We start from the raw sequence: 19,854 nt of genomic DNA, 5'->3' as shown, positions 1-19,854 counted from the left end.
TTATGCTGACAACAGATGCATGATATAACTCTTCTCATCACAAACTGTGCATCCTGTGTTGGGTAAAGTAATGGGTTGAAAATTCTGTCTTTCACTTTTAAAAAAATGGGTTAATCCCATCGGGGTGAGGAGGTGCCATTGGGGAGAGAAAAGTGCGTGTGCTGTAATCTGTCTGGATAATCAGCCATAGGTTATACAGAGTTGAACATTTGGTTCGAAAGATGGCAGAAATAGAGCTTCTCATCCCGGACTGCAAGAGAGGAGCGTGAGAGAAAGAGGCGACAAGACGATAACTGAATATTCTTCATAAATTGTTTCAAAAAGCCTGAAAGCCTAGCCTGAGGCCTACAGCTCCTAGTGCTGCCAATCCCATTGAGAACCAACAGCACATTCGGTGGTCGTATTCTATTTATGAACTACTTTTATCCAATTATTTAATTTGCTGGTCCAACAAAAGAAAACAATATCTGTCCATAAACTATGAGATGCCAAGCAGCCACTCCCAGCTCACAAATTCACAAAAGCTGATTTCATCTGCATGGCAGAAAAGAGTGAATGACTGATTTGGGTGGCTGATGAAGAAATGTGAACATCAAGCAAATCAGAGAGCCTGTTATTTTTATCTGCATTTGTTTTTATCACTTACAATATTTACTTTTGTGCATTGGGAGGAAGCCAGTACAGTGGTGCTGTGTATTACCAAGACATTCAGTGTATGACTGACACCTACATTACAGTGGTGAGTTGAAACACTTTTTAGTGTTTCTTAGCTTCAGCAGAGTCCAGCAAGTCAGCATTATTTTAGTTTTTTAAAGCATGACCATGGTTGTCCTCCAACCTTTAAGAATTAGTCAATTAACCCAAACTCAAATCATTCTATGATCTTTCCCCTAAACCACCTGACCACATTTTCACCATAGGGTTGTTACATCATAAAACTTTTAAACCGTGATTTGTAATGGTTTTGAAAGGTAAAGACAAATTACATATGTTTTTTAACTTGAATTTCTTTGTAGCCACTTGGCCTAAATCTGTTTATTTTGATTCTAAATTTGTATTTTATTTGAATGTCTCTAAACATGTATTCAAAATAATTGGACATTTTGAGTGCAAGGGTCATAAACAGTGTATTTATGCCTGAGGTACCTTTTTACAGGTTTAGAGTTTCTATATTTATTATTTATTATTTAAGATTTATCTGGCAGGGGCAGTACACATCAATCAACATTGTAGTTTACACCACAATGTAATATCAATTAGATTTGATGTTTAAATGAATCAAAAGTTTTATATAGTGTTTTGGATCAGAGGAATGCATTGATGAGAGTAACACTGTAGTGTAGGGGAAACTTTATCAGTAGGAACACTTGGCTAAGACACAGCCGTGAGAGAATAGTAACTATACCTTATATGTAATGAATAAAAGAAGAGATGGACGAAGGAAGAAGGGAGTTAATAAGTGGATAGGGTAAATAAGGACATCTAGCATTGAACTAAAGTTAAAAGTTGAGAAAATCAACTATCCTAATGAACAGCATTAGCTTGGGTTCAAATATGTACTGTTTTCTTATGTACTGTTTTTGCTTGAAACGTGTTTGAGATTGGAGTAGTGGACTAAAAAAAAACAATAAGTTAGAAGTAGCTACAATGCTACATAGAGATAAGGACAACTGCAGAGTTTTGTGATGTTGATATTCACAATGAGCGTCACCTTTCACATTACACGTATTTATTTGGTCCATTGTTTGAAATATAAAAAAATATAAAAAAATACAAATATTGAGTGTAGCTTCAAATAAATGATTTGAGCATGTGCTAACTGCACACTAAAGATCAGATCAAATGTTGGATAAGACTAAACATAGATTGTCTTTATTTGGGTGCAGACTGCTACCAATATGAAGTTGGTAGCAGTTTGCAGTGATCTTACTGTAGTTCTTAAGGTTCCAGCAGCAGAGTTAATATCAACACCCCACCCTCCTGGTAATTAAAAACAGTAAGAGTAGGACTGAAATATTTGATAATTTTCTCTTCAAAATCCAAAAGCCCAAATCATTTTTCTCAAGTTACACATGAGCATGAATAACAAATTGGATATTTGAAACTAAGCTTGGCTGATCAGTAAAGCCCTTTAAAAACCTAAATTGTCTGATTTGATAATGACAAGATGCAATTATCATTATTATTATTTTATAGCTTCAGTTGTGCCTACAGAATTTAGTTTTTGTGATGTATTTATTGTGTGTCTGATGTTTCATTGCCTGGATATGAGGAAATTATTTGTCTATCATTGTGCTAAATGTAAATGTAGTGCCACACACTGTTTTATTGCATGACAGCACTGAGATACAGTGCCAAGGCCTTGTCTAATGCGCTCCAGGCAATGTGGTTTTGATGCGTTTTCTGACCCCCCAGGTCACCCCAGCCCCCTCCACCGCTCTTGAGAGTTTTCCCAATATACAAGTAAAGCACTGGAGAGAGGGATAGAGATCATTGTACTAGAACAAGGGCACAAAGCCAAAGAGAGCATGGTGGTTTTACCAGTGGAAAGGGGGATAGTGGGGGATGGCAGGGAGTGACAGAGAGGAAGAGAGAGAGGAGGATCAGTGTACTGGGAGAGGGGGAGGAGATGGCAGAGAGTCAGAGAGAGAAAGAGAGTTGTACTTGGAGAGGGGGGAGTGGATGGCATGGAGTGAAAGGCAGGTTTCCAGGCCAGACTTGAGCTGCAGGAAATTATTTATGAGCCTGAACAAGATGATGCTTCTGCTGCCTATGATGAAAAATCTGTGTGTGTGTGTGTGTGTGTGTGTGTGTGTGTGTGTGTGTGTGTGTGTCTGTGCGTGTGCGCAGCAGAAATTATGTGTGAACCGTATTACAGTGATAGAAGCCAGGGGGCAGAAGGTAGAAATCCCCCATACACACACCCATGCATACACACACAGAGCAGTGTTGAGCCTATAAATGATTTATCACTATCTTCCACAAAGGAGAGGAGAACAGAGGGGGACTCTCTAAGACGGTCATGGGTCCGACCCTTGTGTCTCTAGCACGGGATGACCACTCCATGTGCATGCATGCGCACATACAAACACACACATGGTCTCAATGTAAGCTGTTGTATAACATACTAAGTCATACGCAGTTGCTGTGTTGTATTGATTTTCAAACAATTAGTATACAAGTAGTATTTTTATATTCACAGAAAAAGGAAGATGACAACTAATCAACAACAACTAGTCTTTTTTCCTTCTGTACTAGCCTTTTCCTTTTTTTTTGGTTAGTTTCTGTTTGTGCTGCCTTATGTCTCTGTTTAGGTAATCCGTCTGTCCCTCTTTACCTCTCAGTATGTCTGTTATGTCTGTCTGATTATTTACTTGTTAGTTTACACCTGCTTGTCTGTTTGTCTGTCTTCTTTCCCACCTCTCTACTTGTTGCACTTTCTGCTGTTTTCGCCATGTCTCTTCCTCTTCCCTCACGCCTTGTTGTCTGTATGTTGGCCTCTTAATCAGACAGTCTGTCTCCGTCTTTCTTTGTGGATATTAGTGGTGTTAGATGTGCTGTCTGAGGCTGATAGATGGTGTTTGTGTGGCTGCCATAGGGGCTCATTCAAAACCAGGTGCACTGGCTTCTAAAGGACTGTAATTACAGAGGGAGACCACATCAGACATGTGAACATGTGCATGTGTGCACACAGGCACACACACACAAATCCTGCATCAAGTCATGTGATGTAGTTTTGCTGTGATGTGTATCTCTTTCTACTTGAGACTCAGAGGCCAGGTGCAAACATGTTGGGATATAAAACTAATCTACTGATCGGCACTTGAAGGCAGGATTTTATTGTTCCGTATCTGCCTAGCCCTTTAACACTTTTCATCTAAAAACAGAGGTTTTTCCAACTTTTTTAGCCAGAGGTTCAAAGTGCGTAAATCTTATCTGTCAGCCCTGAGCTGTAGAGAAGGGAGATTTTTCATTTAACCCAGTTGCCAATAAGCCAGTTTGTCCTGTTTAAACCTGATGAAAAAGATGGAAATTCTGTTCAAATTAAGAAAAGATAAACGAAAACTACACATTTTGTTTTTTTGTTTTGCAATTGCCAAATTCAGGAATCCTGAAATTGAAAAATGCAAAGATTTTGAATGGTCTTTAATTAGGATGAGGATACTCAAAAATCAGGGCTAAATGTTTGAAGTGAGGATGAATGAAACTGTGTGTGTATGTCATTTAATTAGATCTGCCCGTGATACCTCTAGCAGGCTCAACTTCATGCTATAAATCTACCCGTTAGTCCTTCACTGCTTTTTTGTTTTTTACACCAATCATAGAGGAGGAGATGCAGATCAGGAGAAGATGTTACAGTATTTTTATAATCTCTCTTCCAAGATTCACTAATACAACCAAAACACTTCACCCACACTTCAGGATTAACTATTGCATAACACTCACTCAACATTTGTCTTCCAACAAGGAAACTTTTTAACTCATTACACAGTGACTTAAAAAGTACTTACCAACAATTAAATTGTAAATGGACTGCATTTATATAGAACCTTTCTAGTCTTTTGACCAATCAAAGCAATTTACACTGCATGTCAACATTCACCCATTCACACGCACAGGTGCTAATTTAATCTAGTGCTTGTTCACACACACACACATACACACACTCACACACAGACATCAGGAGCAATTTGAAGTTCAGTATTTTGCCCAAAGACACTTCAACATGTGGACTGGAGGAGCTGGGAATCTTCTGTTAAGTGGACAACTTGCTTTTCCTCCTGAGCCACAGCTGAGCCAAGTAGTAGCATTACAACATATCACTTCTGTCTTTGTATAAGCTCCTATTTTTTATTTTTACATTTTTGCATAAACTAAGACTACATTATTACAAGAACAATGGTACCTCCTCACTTCATGGATTGTGCTATCTTATAGTATGTACAGAAATGAATCAGAGATTCTGCAGTATGTGTCAGAACGCCTGATTTTCTTAAATTAAAGTCATTCCAGTATTGCAATAAAACATGAACATGCATAGTGTCTAATCAGATTAAAGGCATCGGGAAAGCCTTTCCTAAAATTTGCCTTTTAATTCTTTCAAAGTTGACTTTCTGGAGATGTGAGGTTTAAGTAGGACACAGAGTATAATATAATGAATGTGTTTCTTGGATGAACTTGTTTCTCATACTGGGGGAAATCATAATGAGATTAATTTACTTGCTCCTCTGTCTCCTGCATTTCTCTCTCTGCATCATAATGATGGAGTTTCTTGCACGAGCTACTTGTTTCTCACCACATGCAAGGATATCTCTCTCACTCAATCTATCTCTCTTTCTCTCTGTCTCCCCCTCTCTCTCTCTCTGTCTCTGTGTAGTTCTTGGCAGGGCTACAGTCTATTAAACACATAGACAGTGGGTGCTCCCCCGTGGGCTCATTAGTGAACTGGCCCACACGGCCTGGGGAATGCTGGAACAGACCATTCTACTGGTTCCCAGAGGGGTGCCAGAGGATTCATTATGTTGTCGTATTATGTAGTCCCTTGGTGTTGAATACACAATGTGATGGCCTATATTGGATTAATAGGTTGGTTATTTAAGCTTTAAGTTATGATTAGAATTCCCATGTGGTTGGATTGGATATCTCTAATTTCCACAAAATGTTAATAACCACAGATCACAGACTGACCATGAATGTCTGCTGTGACAATCAAGACTTTTTGCAATGGTAAAAGGTGCAGTTTATTTTAGATATTAGGCTTCTGTAGGACAGTAGCAGTATTTCTTGTTTGTGGGCAATGTTTTTGTGAAATTTAAACTGTGCTGTAAATTATAAAACCATTGGGCTTCAACACTATTAAAACCTGCTTGACTTCATGTCTGTTATAATAGATTCCAATGGTGACAGGTTTTCATGGTAGTAAAAGTATATAAAACATCTCGTGAAAACTTTTCAAACCATTCTTGCATTCAGCATATGATGTTCATCTATACACCCAGTGTGTCGTTAAAGTGTCGGAGTCTCTGAAGAGCAGAATAAAAAGAAACACAAACAGTATATTAAGCCATATTAAGCCAAAAACAATGATTGTCTGAAACATACTGAGCTTGCATTGGGGTCTACGGTTAGTGGCACCAATTCAAACTGACCACAGCTACAGTAGAAAAATAAACAGCCACCAAAACAAACCTATCAAGAGTGAGTTTGAATTTAAAAAGGCTGATTTTGAGTAACACTTCAATTGTTTTTGGTTTGATTTGAGTCTCTCATGTATGGAAGCCCATTTCCACCACTGTGATGAAAAAAAAAATGACTTAGTATCTCAAAATAATGAGAAACTATCTCATAATAATGACTTAGTTTCTCATTATTTTGAGATACTAAGTCATTATTTTGAGATACTAAGTCATTATAGTGACTTACAGAATCTTTTTTTTTCATCACAGCGGCAGAAATGGGCTTCCTTACTCATGTCTTAGATTTTGTACATTGCATATACAAATGTGTGGATAGTCAGTGCAGTTATAAGTGATATATGCAACATAGTGTAACTGTGACATTATCTGTGGCTCTATCACCATTTCTTAGAATTACCTTGATAAATTGCCATTGTGAAACAATTTTTGTAGCTGTTATTATGAACCAAAAATACTTAACTCTCTGTTTTGTGAATAGGCACTATTGTATTGCATATCTAGGGAGAGTCGTGTTTAAGTGATGTAACACAGTGAAACACATTAATAACCTGACAGAGACAGTCACTTCTGTTCCACTTCCTGTCTTTCTCCACAATGACTTTCCTGGAAAAACTAATTTCCTCAGCCGCAGAGATTTTATTACCCTTGTCCCATTGTCTGAACACAAACAAATCTTCTCTACTCAGGCAAAGGTGTGTGGCACATACAGTATACACATAAGCATACACACACACAAACACCTGCACGCTAACTTATACTGACACACACATGTTCACACACACACACATGCTCACAACCTTTCTTTCCCTTTTTGTGTGGAGGTGATGTTGAGAGCTAATCTAATTGTCAGTTTGTGATTGCGTTAGTTCTTTGTTGTTCTTTGTTCATTCCTGCCTTTTGCCATATGACATTTTTCCCAGTAATTGAGTTTTGAGTTTGTCACTTAACAATGAAACTGTTGTTCACAATGGCATTACATTTTACACAATGAAAAAAACATTTTTTGACATAAAGCACTATGATATGCCCTGTTATTGGGATACATGTGCACATTCACACACCAGTATGAAATCTTCATATATATTAGTACAAGTACAAATATAGACACCCTTCACCAACATCTTCTCATGTATAGTATTTATTGTGGCCCTGTGGGTACACCCTAAAAGCTTTACGTATATATACATATGTACAGCAGTACCACCTGCACTGTTTCTATGCATGTTTCTCAGTGTTTCCGGTTGGTATTATTGTGTTGATGTTTATACTTGTGATCCAAGCTACAATATTTTTGCCCAACTCATGGTATTGTATACTCTTGCAGGATGGTTCTTTAATGGTATATTACTATTTGTCAGGAAAAACTAGATGGTCCATTTTCAAATAGTTTAATTATTTTTTGAACAAAGCATCTGTGTATATGATCATTGTTCTTCTTGTGTTATATTGTTATAGCTGTAGTCAGTACAATCTTACCTGAATGGACTATACCACTACTGTATTTATGGGATAATGTGGTTACACACTACAAATGATGAATTTACTGTGGTCAGAGATGCTCTTTCCCTGTTATTGAGAAATGTTTTCTAGATCTCATTGTCAATCCCAGCTTAGTTTAGCTGGTTAGTCATCACGCCACTGTGTATATAAATGATTCAGATGTGTTTGTCTGTCTTACAGGATGATTCCACAGTTCATCATATGGCCGCAAAAGCCATAGAGAACATCTCCACCACTGTTTCTGGCCCCTCCCACCCCCTAGTTACGACAGAGATAGGCTCTGCCCTGTGGTATCTGTTTACTCACTCCACTGTGGAGGCTGTCAGAGTCGCTGCCATCTCTGTAAGTTTTCATGCATTAAACCACATGTGTGTAAAGGTGTATATGCACACATTACCATCTCTGTACATCCTACAAACACAGACATCAAACACATACACCAATTGCTAAGTGTATGGTGCCCTTAAAAATCCCACAATGCAATGCTCCTCATTTTATAGCTTGTCACCATTGAGTTAACTATTTGATGTCTATTATATAGGGAATTGTGAATGAGTGAATAAGGGAGTGATTTAGGACACAGCCATAGACAGAGAAAATAATGGCAGGTATCTCAAGTAGTTGCAGTAGGTGGTATTACAAATGCATTTGTAGGTCATTTGTCATTCCATGTTTTTTGCCATTGTACACTCAATAGGGGCTTCAGGTGCAAGATGAGAGAATGAGGGAAGGGGAACATACAGTCACTGTTGATATACTTGCACCATCTTAACTTTGCTTTTATTTTTATCAGTGTGGTCATATATATGTTTATCTGTCTGTCTCTATTATGTCCAGTCTCTTTCTAGGCTAACTCAGGTGGTCCCAGGAGTCTTCTTGGCAGTGATTGACACATGTGGCCCTGCAGCCATCTTAGAGGGTGTGGGTGTATCAGGGGCCAGGGTCCAGCAGCACCTGCTCACGGCTATGGCCACTGCCTTAGTCAGCTCACGCATACAAACACACCGCATCACACAGAACAGGGTATGTGTATTCTCTCATACATATATACAGATTACATATCAACTGACCCAAGAAACACAATATGTACAAACAACTTTATTGTTTTAATCTTGTATGTTATTGATATTTCTACAGAAAAAAATCCAGCGATTTAGGCCGTAACATCACTACTGGGTAGTGGGTTTGATTTTTAAAGAATTGTTTATGTGAATGTCACTTATAATGAGATTTTTTACACAAGGACTAAGGGATGAAAACACAAAATAACGACTCAACAAACAAAACTGGCTTCCAATTCTCAAAATCTTCACTTTGTGCATTCTCTTTGTCTCTCTGTCTGTCTCTCTCTCCTCTGTACAGTTCATGAACTGATGCTGAACTGTGCGCAAACTAATTTGTCAGAAATTACTTATTTAATTTTTTATAAGACAGCCCATCTAGTGTGTATGTGAAGTGCTAATCTTGGTATGGCAGAGGGGATAAAATTGATTTGAAGGTTTTTTAACTTGGAGTCTAGCATTGGTAATTGACTCTGAACTGAATTTATTTGCATTGAGCATTTCCAATTTAACACCAGAATACAAACTTAGTACTTCAACTCTGCTCTAATTATACACTGATATGCATTCATCCCCTTCCCCCCTTGCATCTCTCCCTCTCTCTCCCCTGGCACAAAAACAGACAGTCCAAGAGTTTGTTTAGACAGAACTCTGTCTGTTAGTATGTGTGTGTGTGTGTGTGTGTGTGTGTGTGTGTGTGTGTGTGTGTGTGTGTGTGTGTGTGTGTATTTGTGTGCATGCATGTGAGAGAGGGACTTTGTGAGAGTGTGTGTGTGTGTGTGTGTATGCGCTCATGCACATCCACTAATTTGTAGAGTGTGTCAGTATCTGGGCTAATTGGCTGAATGAACGCGCTGCAGCCTTCTACTTTAGCAAAGCATTATGGGTAGTAGGGAGGGACTTATCAGCAAGGCACACACTACTGGGCTTTGAAATTAATTAACTTGGTGCATTGCCCCATAAACACGAATGCATGCACATTCTCTCACATTAGCTCTCACATCCACACACTCATAAACACACACACACACATACACACAGTCAGGAGTGTATGGTGTTGGTGATAATGATAATGGTAATGAATGTTGGCCAGTCAAATTTTTTTCCAACCAGTTTCTGCTGCTGAGTTTCTGCTGAGTGAGTGGATGTCTACAGTAGCTGTAGGCATTAAAGTTTGTGTGTCTGCGTGTGTGTGTGTCTGTGTGTGTGTGTATGTGCATGCTTATTGTGTGATAATGTGGTGTCTGAGCTGATTAAGTTTTAGCCTGGTAGTTGGCATTTTTAGTAAATTATTTTTTGAACACCTGAAGGAAAATGTTAAATTGAATATTTTCTTATTTCTGTGCATACATTATTCGGACATGTTGCAGTGATATTTTATGATATGTGTGCTAAACATACAAACAGTCTAATTCTTTTCCCCCACTGTAACAAACTCAGTATATAGCAGTGTGTACAGTATTACTAGAACCTTAGTTGGGATGTAACAACATAACATTTCAAATGGTCATGTGTTACCTTGCCATGTTAATAGAAAAGTCTGTTCCATATAACTGACTTGTATTTAAATTGCAGTGCATATCTTGGACTGTACAACAGCAGCAACATACACAATCTGTCTCTGTGAAAGACTTTCACTTCATTCTACCATGTGTGTGTGTTTTCTAGGACTTGGTGTTGAAGGTGCTGCGCTGTCTAGAGAGTCCATCCACAGTAACCAGAGCCAAAGCATTACTGCTACTATTGCTACTCATACAGGACAACACACACACTCTGCTATTCTGCTGTCAACACAGGTAAATACACACTCACCCATACATGTGAACTCACAAGTCAGCACATCCACTCAGACATACAGACAAAGTGTTGCTTCCCAGTGATGTGTGATTAAAAACCACACTAAATAATTAGTGAAAAATAGATTATTTAATAAACATGAATTAACATTACATGTGTTAGTTTCACTTTTGATGTTAATACTGAATTATCTGTCTGGTAGATCAACACAAGACTGACTGACTGAGCAACTAATTACTATTACCATTACTACCACTACTACTATAACTACTACTACTACTACTAATAATAATACTAATAATAATGATGATAATGTTATTAATAATAATAATAATAACTTTATTTGCATAGCACCTTTCATACAATAAATGCAGCTCAAAGTGCTTTTCAATAAAAATAAATTACACGCACCAAGTACTTCACATAAAAGGAACATAAAAGGAGCAAAAAGCATTGTTAAAAAAAATAGAAGAAGAAAGTAGGATCAAAGAAGAAGATTAATGTAATAAAAAATGGAATATACGACTGCTAGTACTACTACTTACTGTGACCGAGTATGGTTAAATGAAAATTGACCCATGTCATGTTTGCGGACATTCCAAGGTCCTCATAGAGTTAGATGAAGTTAAATTAAAAACATTTTGAGAAGGCAAACATTAAGTGTTGGCTGTGACTGTGTGCTATTCAATAGAAAGTAACACTGTGTGTGACCCAAAGCAGCACAGCAGAAGTTCTGGAACAGATGATAAACCAGATGTGATAAAATAGACTAGAGATCAGTGGTTACCTATGGAAGTTGCTACTATAATATCACTTTGTTCATGAAAGAGTTATTAACAGTGCTGTAACATAATAATACAACATGGATCATGCTTGAAGGGAAACCTGTCTGTTTATAAGTGATCTTAGCACACAATGCTGCGCACCCTCCTACTGACTGACTGTACTGAGATTTGGACCAATGAAGCTAACTCATAACTGCACTCAGTCTGTCAGACCACTCGCTAATTAGTTTCTCTGGAATGTAGCTGCCCATGTTCACACATAGGCAGAACTGTCGGAGAACAAACAAGAAGCATTTGTGAATTCCATTTCAGGGTGGGATTTCCATTTAATTATTTAGCTGTAGTTTTCAGAGTGTGCTCTCATACCCAGCTACACCATAGTTCAAACTACATTCCCTCTTCACTATATAGTGTGGTGGGGCAGATCCACAACTGTGCTTAAGTTTGTTTGGAATGTAATGTTGTTGACTTGATAGACATTGACATGTACCACAACTACCACTTTACATAGTTATATTAATGAAGATTATACTATGCCTGTATTGCCAAGCTAATTCCAAATAACCCTTTTGGTCCAAGAGTTGTTCTTGATGGCTATCTGTGTTTTATTGATTGCTGGAGATGGTGGGGAGAGCACACGTTCAATCCAACAGAAAAATGTAAACACTTGTTAGTTGGTGAGCGTTTCATTCTGGGCAGGCAGTGTGGAGTACTAGACCATGACCATAGTATGTCCAAGACTTGTGAAAGCATCTTGTGTCCACACTAGAGTTTTCAAATTGTTTTCATTTTAAAATCTCTGTCCACACAACAGAAAGAAACATTCTTTATCTCTTACTTATCCTCCACTTTCAGTTGGCAAACTAGACAAGTGTGCACCAGAGCGAGCCAGCACCTGAGTGGGCCAGTTCATCCTGAACACTCAGTCAAAGCTCTATTTTGTTCCTGTTGCTCTCCATGGCAAGGCAAGTGTATTGTATATCACATATCATACACAAGAGCAATTCAAAGTGCTTTACATTATGCATTGAAAACATTAAAAAACAACATCATAAAAACAAAATGGTAATTTTAATGGGAATTAAAATTTTAAGAACAGGGATATAGATACACAATAGGTATTAAACAAGAAGTACAGATTACAGTGCTGTAATCATTTCAGAGTTACCCTAAATACAACAATCCAAATCAAATTGCAGTAGAGAAACCAATCAATCAAAGCACAGCAGAGTTTTTAAGTTAGATTGTAGCTAAAAGCCACTATACCCTGCTTGTTTCTGACTGAAACACTACCAATTGACTGCTTCCTGAAGATCTAAGAGCCCCACTGTGTTCATATTCTTCAGGGAGTTCAGAAATATATTTGTTACTTTCGCACAGCAGCACTTTCAAATCTATTCTAGTTAACTGGCAGTCTGGAGTCTGTTTTGGTTATCAAATAATTGAACAAGCATAGAATTATGATTTGATCAGGAGTCATAAATATTACCTGTGAAGAGGGCAATCAGTATTTCTTGCACTCCTGCATCGCTGAACATAAGCATAGGTTAATTACAACACTTGGACTGTATGATCAAACATTTAAAATGACTAATCACAGAGAGAGAGTCAAAAGCAATAGAAAGCTGACCTCCTAACTGTTCTGCCACATTACAGCTGTTAATGAGTTGGCTTACATTGTTTTCCAAAAGTCTGATCTCCCATGTCCATACTAAACCGCAAGATTGGCATTTTCAGACTCATTCACTCTGGAGTGCATTTTAGAATAGCTTTGGGTTGGGGTATGGCCAAAGCCAGAGAGGAAAAACTCAAGTTTCACATTTAACCAGCTTACTGTGAATATGTTATACAATACAATAAACTGAATTCAAGATTTAGTAGATCATTAAGACAGCAAAATTGGCAAGGCACACTTTCGTGGAGTGATTTATTTAGCAGAAGTTCCCTATTCTGATATAAGTACTCAAAATATTCAACACAGTTATCTGTTATTTAAAGCAGACTGCTTTGAGATTGGAGGCTTACTTCATAAAAATGCTGCCTGAGGTTGTTGGCAAGGCAGTTGTACTCTGTGTAACCTTAGCATTAACTAGCATAGCAGCCGTGGGAATTATAATATAAATGTATGTACCCTGGCCATTCAGTTTGTACTGCTGTATGTTGTACTTTACTGGAACTTCAAATGGTTCATTAGCTGGTTGTCCTGTGTTTCACCTCTCACTAACTTTCAATGCAGCTGTTAATGTGCATAGCCCATATGATGAGATGTATATGCATGATATATTTATACACAGCCAGCTCCCCTGGTAATTTATGACCAGTTGGTATTTCAGTTTGAAAAAGATGCCCTAGATTGCTGACAGATGGATCCTTATAACTGTCTCTCCTTGTTTTCTCTCTCTCTTTATCTTTATCTCTCTCTCTCGCTTTCTTTTTTCTTGTTCAATTCTATTTTATTCAACTGCCTCTCTCTTGCTCTCTCCTCTCTTTCTTTCTCTCTCTCTCAGTCTGAGACTTTTTCCATTATCTTTCTGATGTTTTATACATGTGAATTGCCAAATTTACTTTTTCGTAAAAGAGTATGGTTAAGGTTAGTTAGAGTTTGGTTTGTTGACACAATGAATGATTCCGATTTCTTTGTGATTGATTTTATTCACCAAAAATTGTGCCAGTTATATTTGACTCAGATAACCACAAAACATCTCCCTGGCAGTGTCTGAGGAACTCTCCTGGTTCAGCATCAATGTGGTTTTATATTTTGCCAAGAAATACAATTGATTAAATGTATTAATTGTTTTACATGTTTATATACAAGTTAAAATCATACGCCGTGTCCCAATTCCATACTACTCAATAATTAGAATTGTGGTGTGTTCATACTTAAAACAAAAACTGAGTATGTTCAAAGATGTCATTATTCATTATAAATTCACTTGCTTTTTGAATGTGGCGTTAATGGACACTATTGTCCCATAATGCAACACACAAAAGAAATAAGGGAGCTTAGTGTTCAGCTGAAAATAACTAAGACAAATATTCAGTGGGACAGATTCAGAAATATCTTGGAAAACAAAAATGGGGAATGAGAAAACATTTTGTTTCAGATTTTTGAATTGGCTGTAGCGCTCCGGAGTTGCAGTTGGACTACATCTGTCTGATCGTGTCTTTTGTCGTTTTATGTTACAGTAACGTACTTTCTTGTGCACCGACTTCCTAAACACTGTATCATAAATAATAGTGCACAGTGTGTACAGATCCTATTACTTTTGTGTCATAAGGAACTGCAACACAGAAATAGTCTCCAGCAGTATATTGAGATGAATCAGCATAATACCTCATGCCAGAGCGTCACGTGCTGGATCTAATATTATAACTGCTTGGCTTTGTTATATTTAGTTATGAGAATGACTAAATTCATGGAAGTCTGAACGCATCCTCCTTTTACACATGACTCCAGAACACAATTCAGATGTTTTTATTTCTCACCCTCTCCTCTTTCTTTGCCTTTTTTGCCTTACTCTGCCTGTCTTTCTCAAACACACACACACACACACACACACACACACAAACACACTTTTTCTCTCCTCTTTCTTGCTCCTCGTCCTCTGTTCACTGTGTTAGAGCTGTCAACGTTGACCTGCTTGTCTCTCTCCCACCGAGCACTCTGCATGATTCAACCACACATACGCACACACACACACATCTTTTCCTCAGTCCTGCTCTCACCCACCCAGGCACGTTGTGTTTAATTAGCTCCTCAGTGGCGTGAAAATGTGTGTATGTGTGTGTGTGTGTGTGTGTGTGTGTGTTTGTGTGTGTGTGTTTTTGTCTGTATGAGATAAACTTGCTAAGGAAGTGTCAAGATTGCCATAGGGAGTAGAGTGTGATGGCTTTCAACAGACACAGTTTCACACACACACACACACGCACACACACAGAGCAAGCCACTTGTAGGTCAGTTGTGTTTGAGAACTTTGTAAGTCTCCCACAGTGACTGACAGAGAGGTGGCAAGTGTATCTCTTTATTTAGCAATCTGGAGAAATGGCTGCAAGACTAACAGCTGAGAGCACACTAGCTGAGGTATAGCATGGAGACAAATGGGCAGACAGACAAGAAGCTGGCACGTTAGAGAGTTAGAGAGATAGACAGGTAAACAGATACCTAGACAGACATACATGTACAGTAAAAAATACTGCATTCAAATTGAGGGTAGTGAGGTTATCAGATAATACTGACTTTGGTTGTTGTTGAAAATGGATGTTTGCTTGAACCAAATATAAATTAAAGAGTCACCCTAACAACAAAATATACACATGTTCTGTTCATTCACCTACGGTCATTTTTACCTTAATTGACCGGTGCTTTAAGGCACAAGCTACAGTAACAACAACGGGTAAATGCTACTTGATAATGTCTGAATGCATTAAATTCAGTAATGATTCAGACAATTTTACAAGCTGCACATTTTAAGACATGCCAGCAGCAAGGCTTTAATTCAATGTTGATTTGTTGGTCAGTTGTATGGTCTGTTAGTTCACCACTTTTTTCCAAAAATAATATGTCAACAACTTTTGGATGGATTACCATGAAAAATACATTTAATGGTACCCAGAGGATGAGACCAAAATAAATATGGTGACCTTTCATCTTGTACCACCAGCAGGACAAAGCTACATTTATTTAACTGATTAAATGTTGATTAAATGGCATTAAAAACAATAAACTTAACTAGTAATTTGCAGGTGTGTGTTGATGTCCAAGTTCAAGATTACAACAACAACCTCCCCTGAACTGCACTGGACCCTGAAAATTGTAATAGTAGCTGTGCTGGATTTCAAATCACTGTAAACCTTGGCTGCTAATCTTTTATGCAACATTATGAGGAAAAATACTGAATTCATAATCCCCCACTCCCCCTGCACCATTGCTGCTCTAAAGCTTAAAATCAATATTTGTTAACTAATATGACCTTTCTGAATCTCTCTGCCTGTGTCTGCATTCATACTTGCTTATGTTTATGTGTGCATCTACACACATATGTGGGTGTGTTTGTGTATCAGTAATGAATATCAGTTAGCAGTGAAAACCTTTCCTCTCTGCTCTGAATTTGTAAATAGAATATTATTGATTACTGTTCAAAACATGTATAGTCTGACAAGAATAAAAATGTTTTCACTCTTAGGGCCTGTCTGTTTCTTTCTTGGCCGGTCTCCCTGCTTCTTTCTATTTTATGGATTCCTGTCTAAATTGTATAGTGTTTGCATCATATCATCATTTATAGTAGTTTATGTCACAGGAGTTGGGGGAGTATATTTATATATCAGTATTTTTATGTATAGTGTGGAAAGTATTTGTTTACTATTATGTGACATGGGTAATATGTGTGCTTGTCTTTTTCTGTCTAGACTTGTGATGTACGTGGAGAGAGACCTGCGCAAAGCCACTCCCCTCAGAGAGAACCCCAACCAATCAGGATATCTGTCTCAATGTGTGGACTTGTTGATTGTGTACCTGAGTAGCACTGCACCACTTATACTGGGTAAAGAAACACAACCACAGACACATACACTCATAAAATAAAGGATACTCTCCCTTCTTACCTCCATATTTAATCAACTGAGTAGCTCAATAATCTTCTTTTTTGTTCTTAAATGCAGATATTTTTATGGTCTAGAACTATGCTGAATCCCTGTCCTCTCCCCTGTCTCCACTACTCTCCCTTCCCTAGAGGATGTCTTACGTGCATTGAGAGGTGTGATTGGGAGGAGACACCCGTCTACAGCTCAGAGCAGACAGCTGAAACACACTTTGCCTACTATGTCTGTAGTGCTGGCACTTCTATCATCACAGGTAACTAGGACCAAAAGGGAGTTTTTGTCATTGTTACAGTTTAATATTTTAGCATTATTATCCGTAAGATTATCTACATAGTTTTTCTCATAAACTACCAATACTGATCCCTATTGTTCAGCACAGTATTGCCCATTTTGCCTCAGAAAGTCAGTTATTTAGATACATGCCAGATTGATACACCTGGCTACAGTCAGCGCTGTGACAGTGTATACCATTTGAATATTTAAGAAAACTGAGATAACAATGTTGTGTGTAGCAATGCTCTTTTTTAATTTGTCTTTTATCTGTCTATATGGTTCATGGTCTGTCTTCTCACAGGTCTTTAGATCTCAGATTGTAACAGAAGAGTTTCTCTCTCAAAATGGATTGCTGCTGGTAAGTGTTGGTAGTACAGTATCATGTTTTATGAGGACATTTTATCTGTCCTCAGCAAAGTGATTTTTATCACAAACTGAAGGCAAATAAATGTCACAGTTTAAACTATGATGCGATAGTACATTTTTAATTTTAATTTATTAGACAAGTTAAAATATACAGAGATATCCCAACAACCTTAGGCCATTAATCCAGTTAGGGTAACAACATACTCATTTTCATCGCAGCTCTTAAATATTTAGGCAGGAAGGCAGACAGAAAAGTGGAACTGAAATACTAATTACAGTACAATAAAATAATCTTAACCAAGAGGTGCTACAGTTTTTAATTGATATGTTCCCTCTTCCTTTCTCTCAGAATTACATCACCTCTATAGAGTCCAATGAAACAAATCTGGCCAGCGCTGTGGGTGAGTTACTTTCTCAGTTGCTATACAATGTTTTCACATATTAAATAGATATTTATATATGTCATTTTGTTACCATTTTCACTTGACTAGGAATCGTTTTTTATTCTTTACACTGTTCTTTCTATATGTTAATCATTAATCTGCTATTTTCCCTTAGAACTGAATTTTTACAGTGTGTTTACCCATATAAATAAAGTATCAAATAGAGCACAGTGTATCTGAAAAACTGTCAAACCCAGATTTTTAGCAAGTTTAGTCATGAAGGATACACTTGAACTCACGCACCAGCTTTCGATCATAACAAATATATACAATGTATTAATATGTGGTAGATGAGGAGAGAGACAGATACACGTAGCCTTGAAGAGACAGATGTTGGCTTGAATTTCAAATGTGTTGTGCACAAGGCAAACAGTTCAGGGTCAACCACAGTTCACTACATCGGTTACAGTGCCTTGACATCCAGCTGACATCCAGCTGTCATTGCTTGGGATCAAATATGAAACTATTGAGTTATTGGCCAGCCTGTCTACCTGTAGGCCCTGCTCTGCTTTCATGTAGGAGATAATTAAGTAGAGCTGATCTGAATGATATGTAATTCCCAATTAGGTGCAACAGTATGTGAGGAGTTGATTAGGACAACTCTGTCCATTGTGGAAGTCCTGAGTCAGCACCATGCTCTCATCACTCCACATCGTCATGCTGTAAGTATGCATTCAAGCAAATATGCAACTGACTGAAATATACCTGTCTGACTCACTGTCTGTCTGCCTGATAATATGCTGAATGTTTGTGTGTTTGAGGTGTAGAGAGCACAGGCCATGTGTAAGTATGTGTGTGTTAGTAGCTACCTGTTTTGACTGACTGACTGACTGCCTGACTGACGGACTGTCTTGTGTGACTTTCAGCAAATGTCAGTATTGTGCATTATTACCTCTGGCGGAACTGTGGAGACAGGCTGTCATCATGCTGGTATTCTGTTATCCTTCTGCAACTGTCAGATTTCCAACATACATTTTTCTAATATTTTCTCATTCACAAAAACAAATTTAGAAAAAAGTAATAATTAAGTTGCATCGTTATTATAGAAAGCTTGCAGAGAACAAGCGAGGGTTATTAAAGTTGCCAATTGCATATTTAAAAAAAAAACGTGTCTGAGAAGATCCCATTTTTGTGTCCATTTTACAAAGTAGCGCCGGTTTTGTATTCAGTGTGTGTTTTCCAGTCTACTAGACCTGTCTATTAGTGGTCAGAGGACAGAGGGTCAACTTGTGGCTATTAGGCAAGACACTAATCAACTATTGAACCAACAGAGCCTCATCAGATCTATGTGTTTTTGCCTGTGTGTGGCTGTGTGTATGTGTATGTGCATGTGATGGGACGATGAGATTGTGTTTAATGACTATTGACGTAGGGAAGTGGAGAGCAGCAGGAAGCAGACAGGATGGGGGAGAGAAAAGAGATGAAGAATAGAGGAAAGGAGCAAAGAGGAGGCATTCTGCTACTGATAGTCAATAACACAGGAAGACATTTTAATTACCACCAGCCAACTGAGATTAACTTTTATTGTCCGTTGGACAAGGACACGCACTCATGTTTGAGTTAGTTCACGTCTCTGACAAGTAAAGTTTGCAGCAAAGGCTCCACAACTTTTTTTTTTTTTTTTCATACCAGCTTCTTTCACATAGTGAGAAATTTGTTTGTTGTGGCATTTGTTCTGGAGTCATCATAAAGTCTAACTGTAAGTAATTTGCCCTTTTTGTCTGCTACAACATTCATATCTGTTCTGTAAATTACTTGTCCTTTTCTCCTTTGAGAAAAAAACAGAAACCAAAAAGGGGAAATTCATATTTGAAATGATTTGATGGTACCCCGT

At 37.9% G+C, this 19,854-nt stretch overlaps 1 protein-coding gene across 1 annotated transcript in view; it reads left to right on the top strand.

Moving 5' to 3' along the window:
- ulk4 (unc-51 like kinase 4) overlaps window positions 1-19,854 on the top strand; it is a 75,751-nt gene that overhangs the window by 22,453 nt on the left and 33,444 nt on the right. Inside the window, exons 19-26 of the mRNA XM_053327622.1 lie at window positions 7,878-8,039; window positions 8,535-8,720; window positions 10,427-10,554; window positions 16,747-16,880; window positions 17,070-17,191; window positions 17,513-17,569; window positions 17,927-17,978; window positions 18,588-18,682. Of these exons, the coding sequence (XP_053183597.1) occupies window positions 7,878-8,039; window positions 8,535-8,720; window positions 10,427-10,554; window positions 16,747-16,880; window positions 17,070-17,191; window positions 17,513-17,569; window positions 17,927-17,978; window positions 18,588-18,682 (936 nt within the window). The remainder of the gene's footprint in view (window positions 1-7,877; window positions 8,040-8,534; window positions 8,721-10,426; window positions 10,555-16,746; window positions 16,881-17,069; window positions 17,192-17,512; window positions 17,570-17,926; window positions 17,979-18,587; window positions 18,683-19,854) is intronic.

This window comes from Scomber japonicus, chromosome 10 (assembly GCF_027409825.1).
Source record: "Scomber japonicus isolate fScoJap1 chromosome 10, fScoJap1.pri, whole genome shotgun sequence".
Classification (NCBI taxonomy): domain Eukaryota; kingdom Metazoa; phylum Chordata; class Actinopteri; order Scombriformes; family Scombridae; genus Scomber; species Scomber japonicus.
The sequence above is the reverse complement of the archived record's forward strand: the minus strand, read 5'-3'. Positions and strand labels throughout refer to the sequence as shown.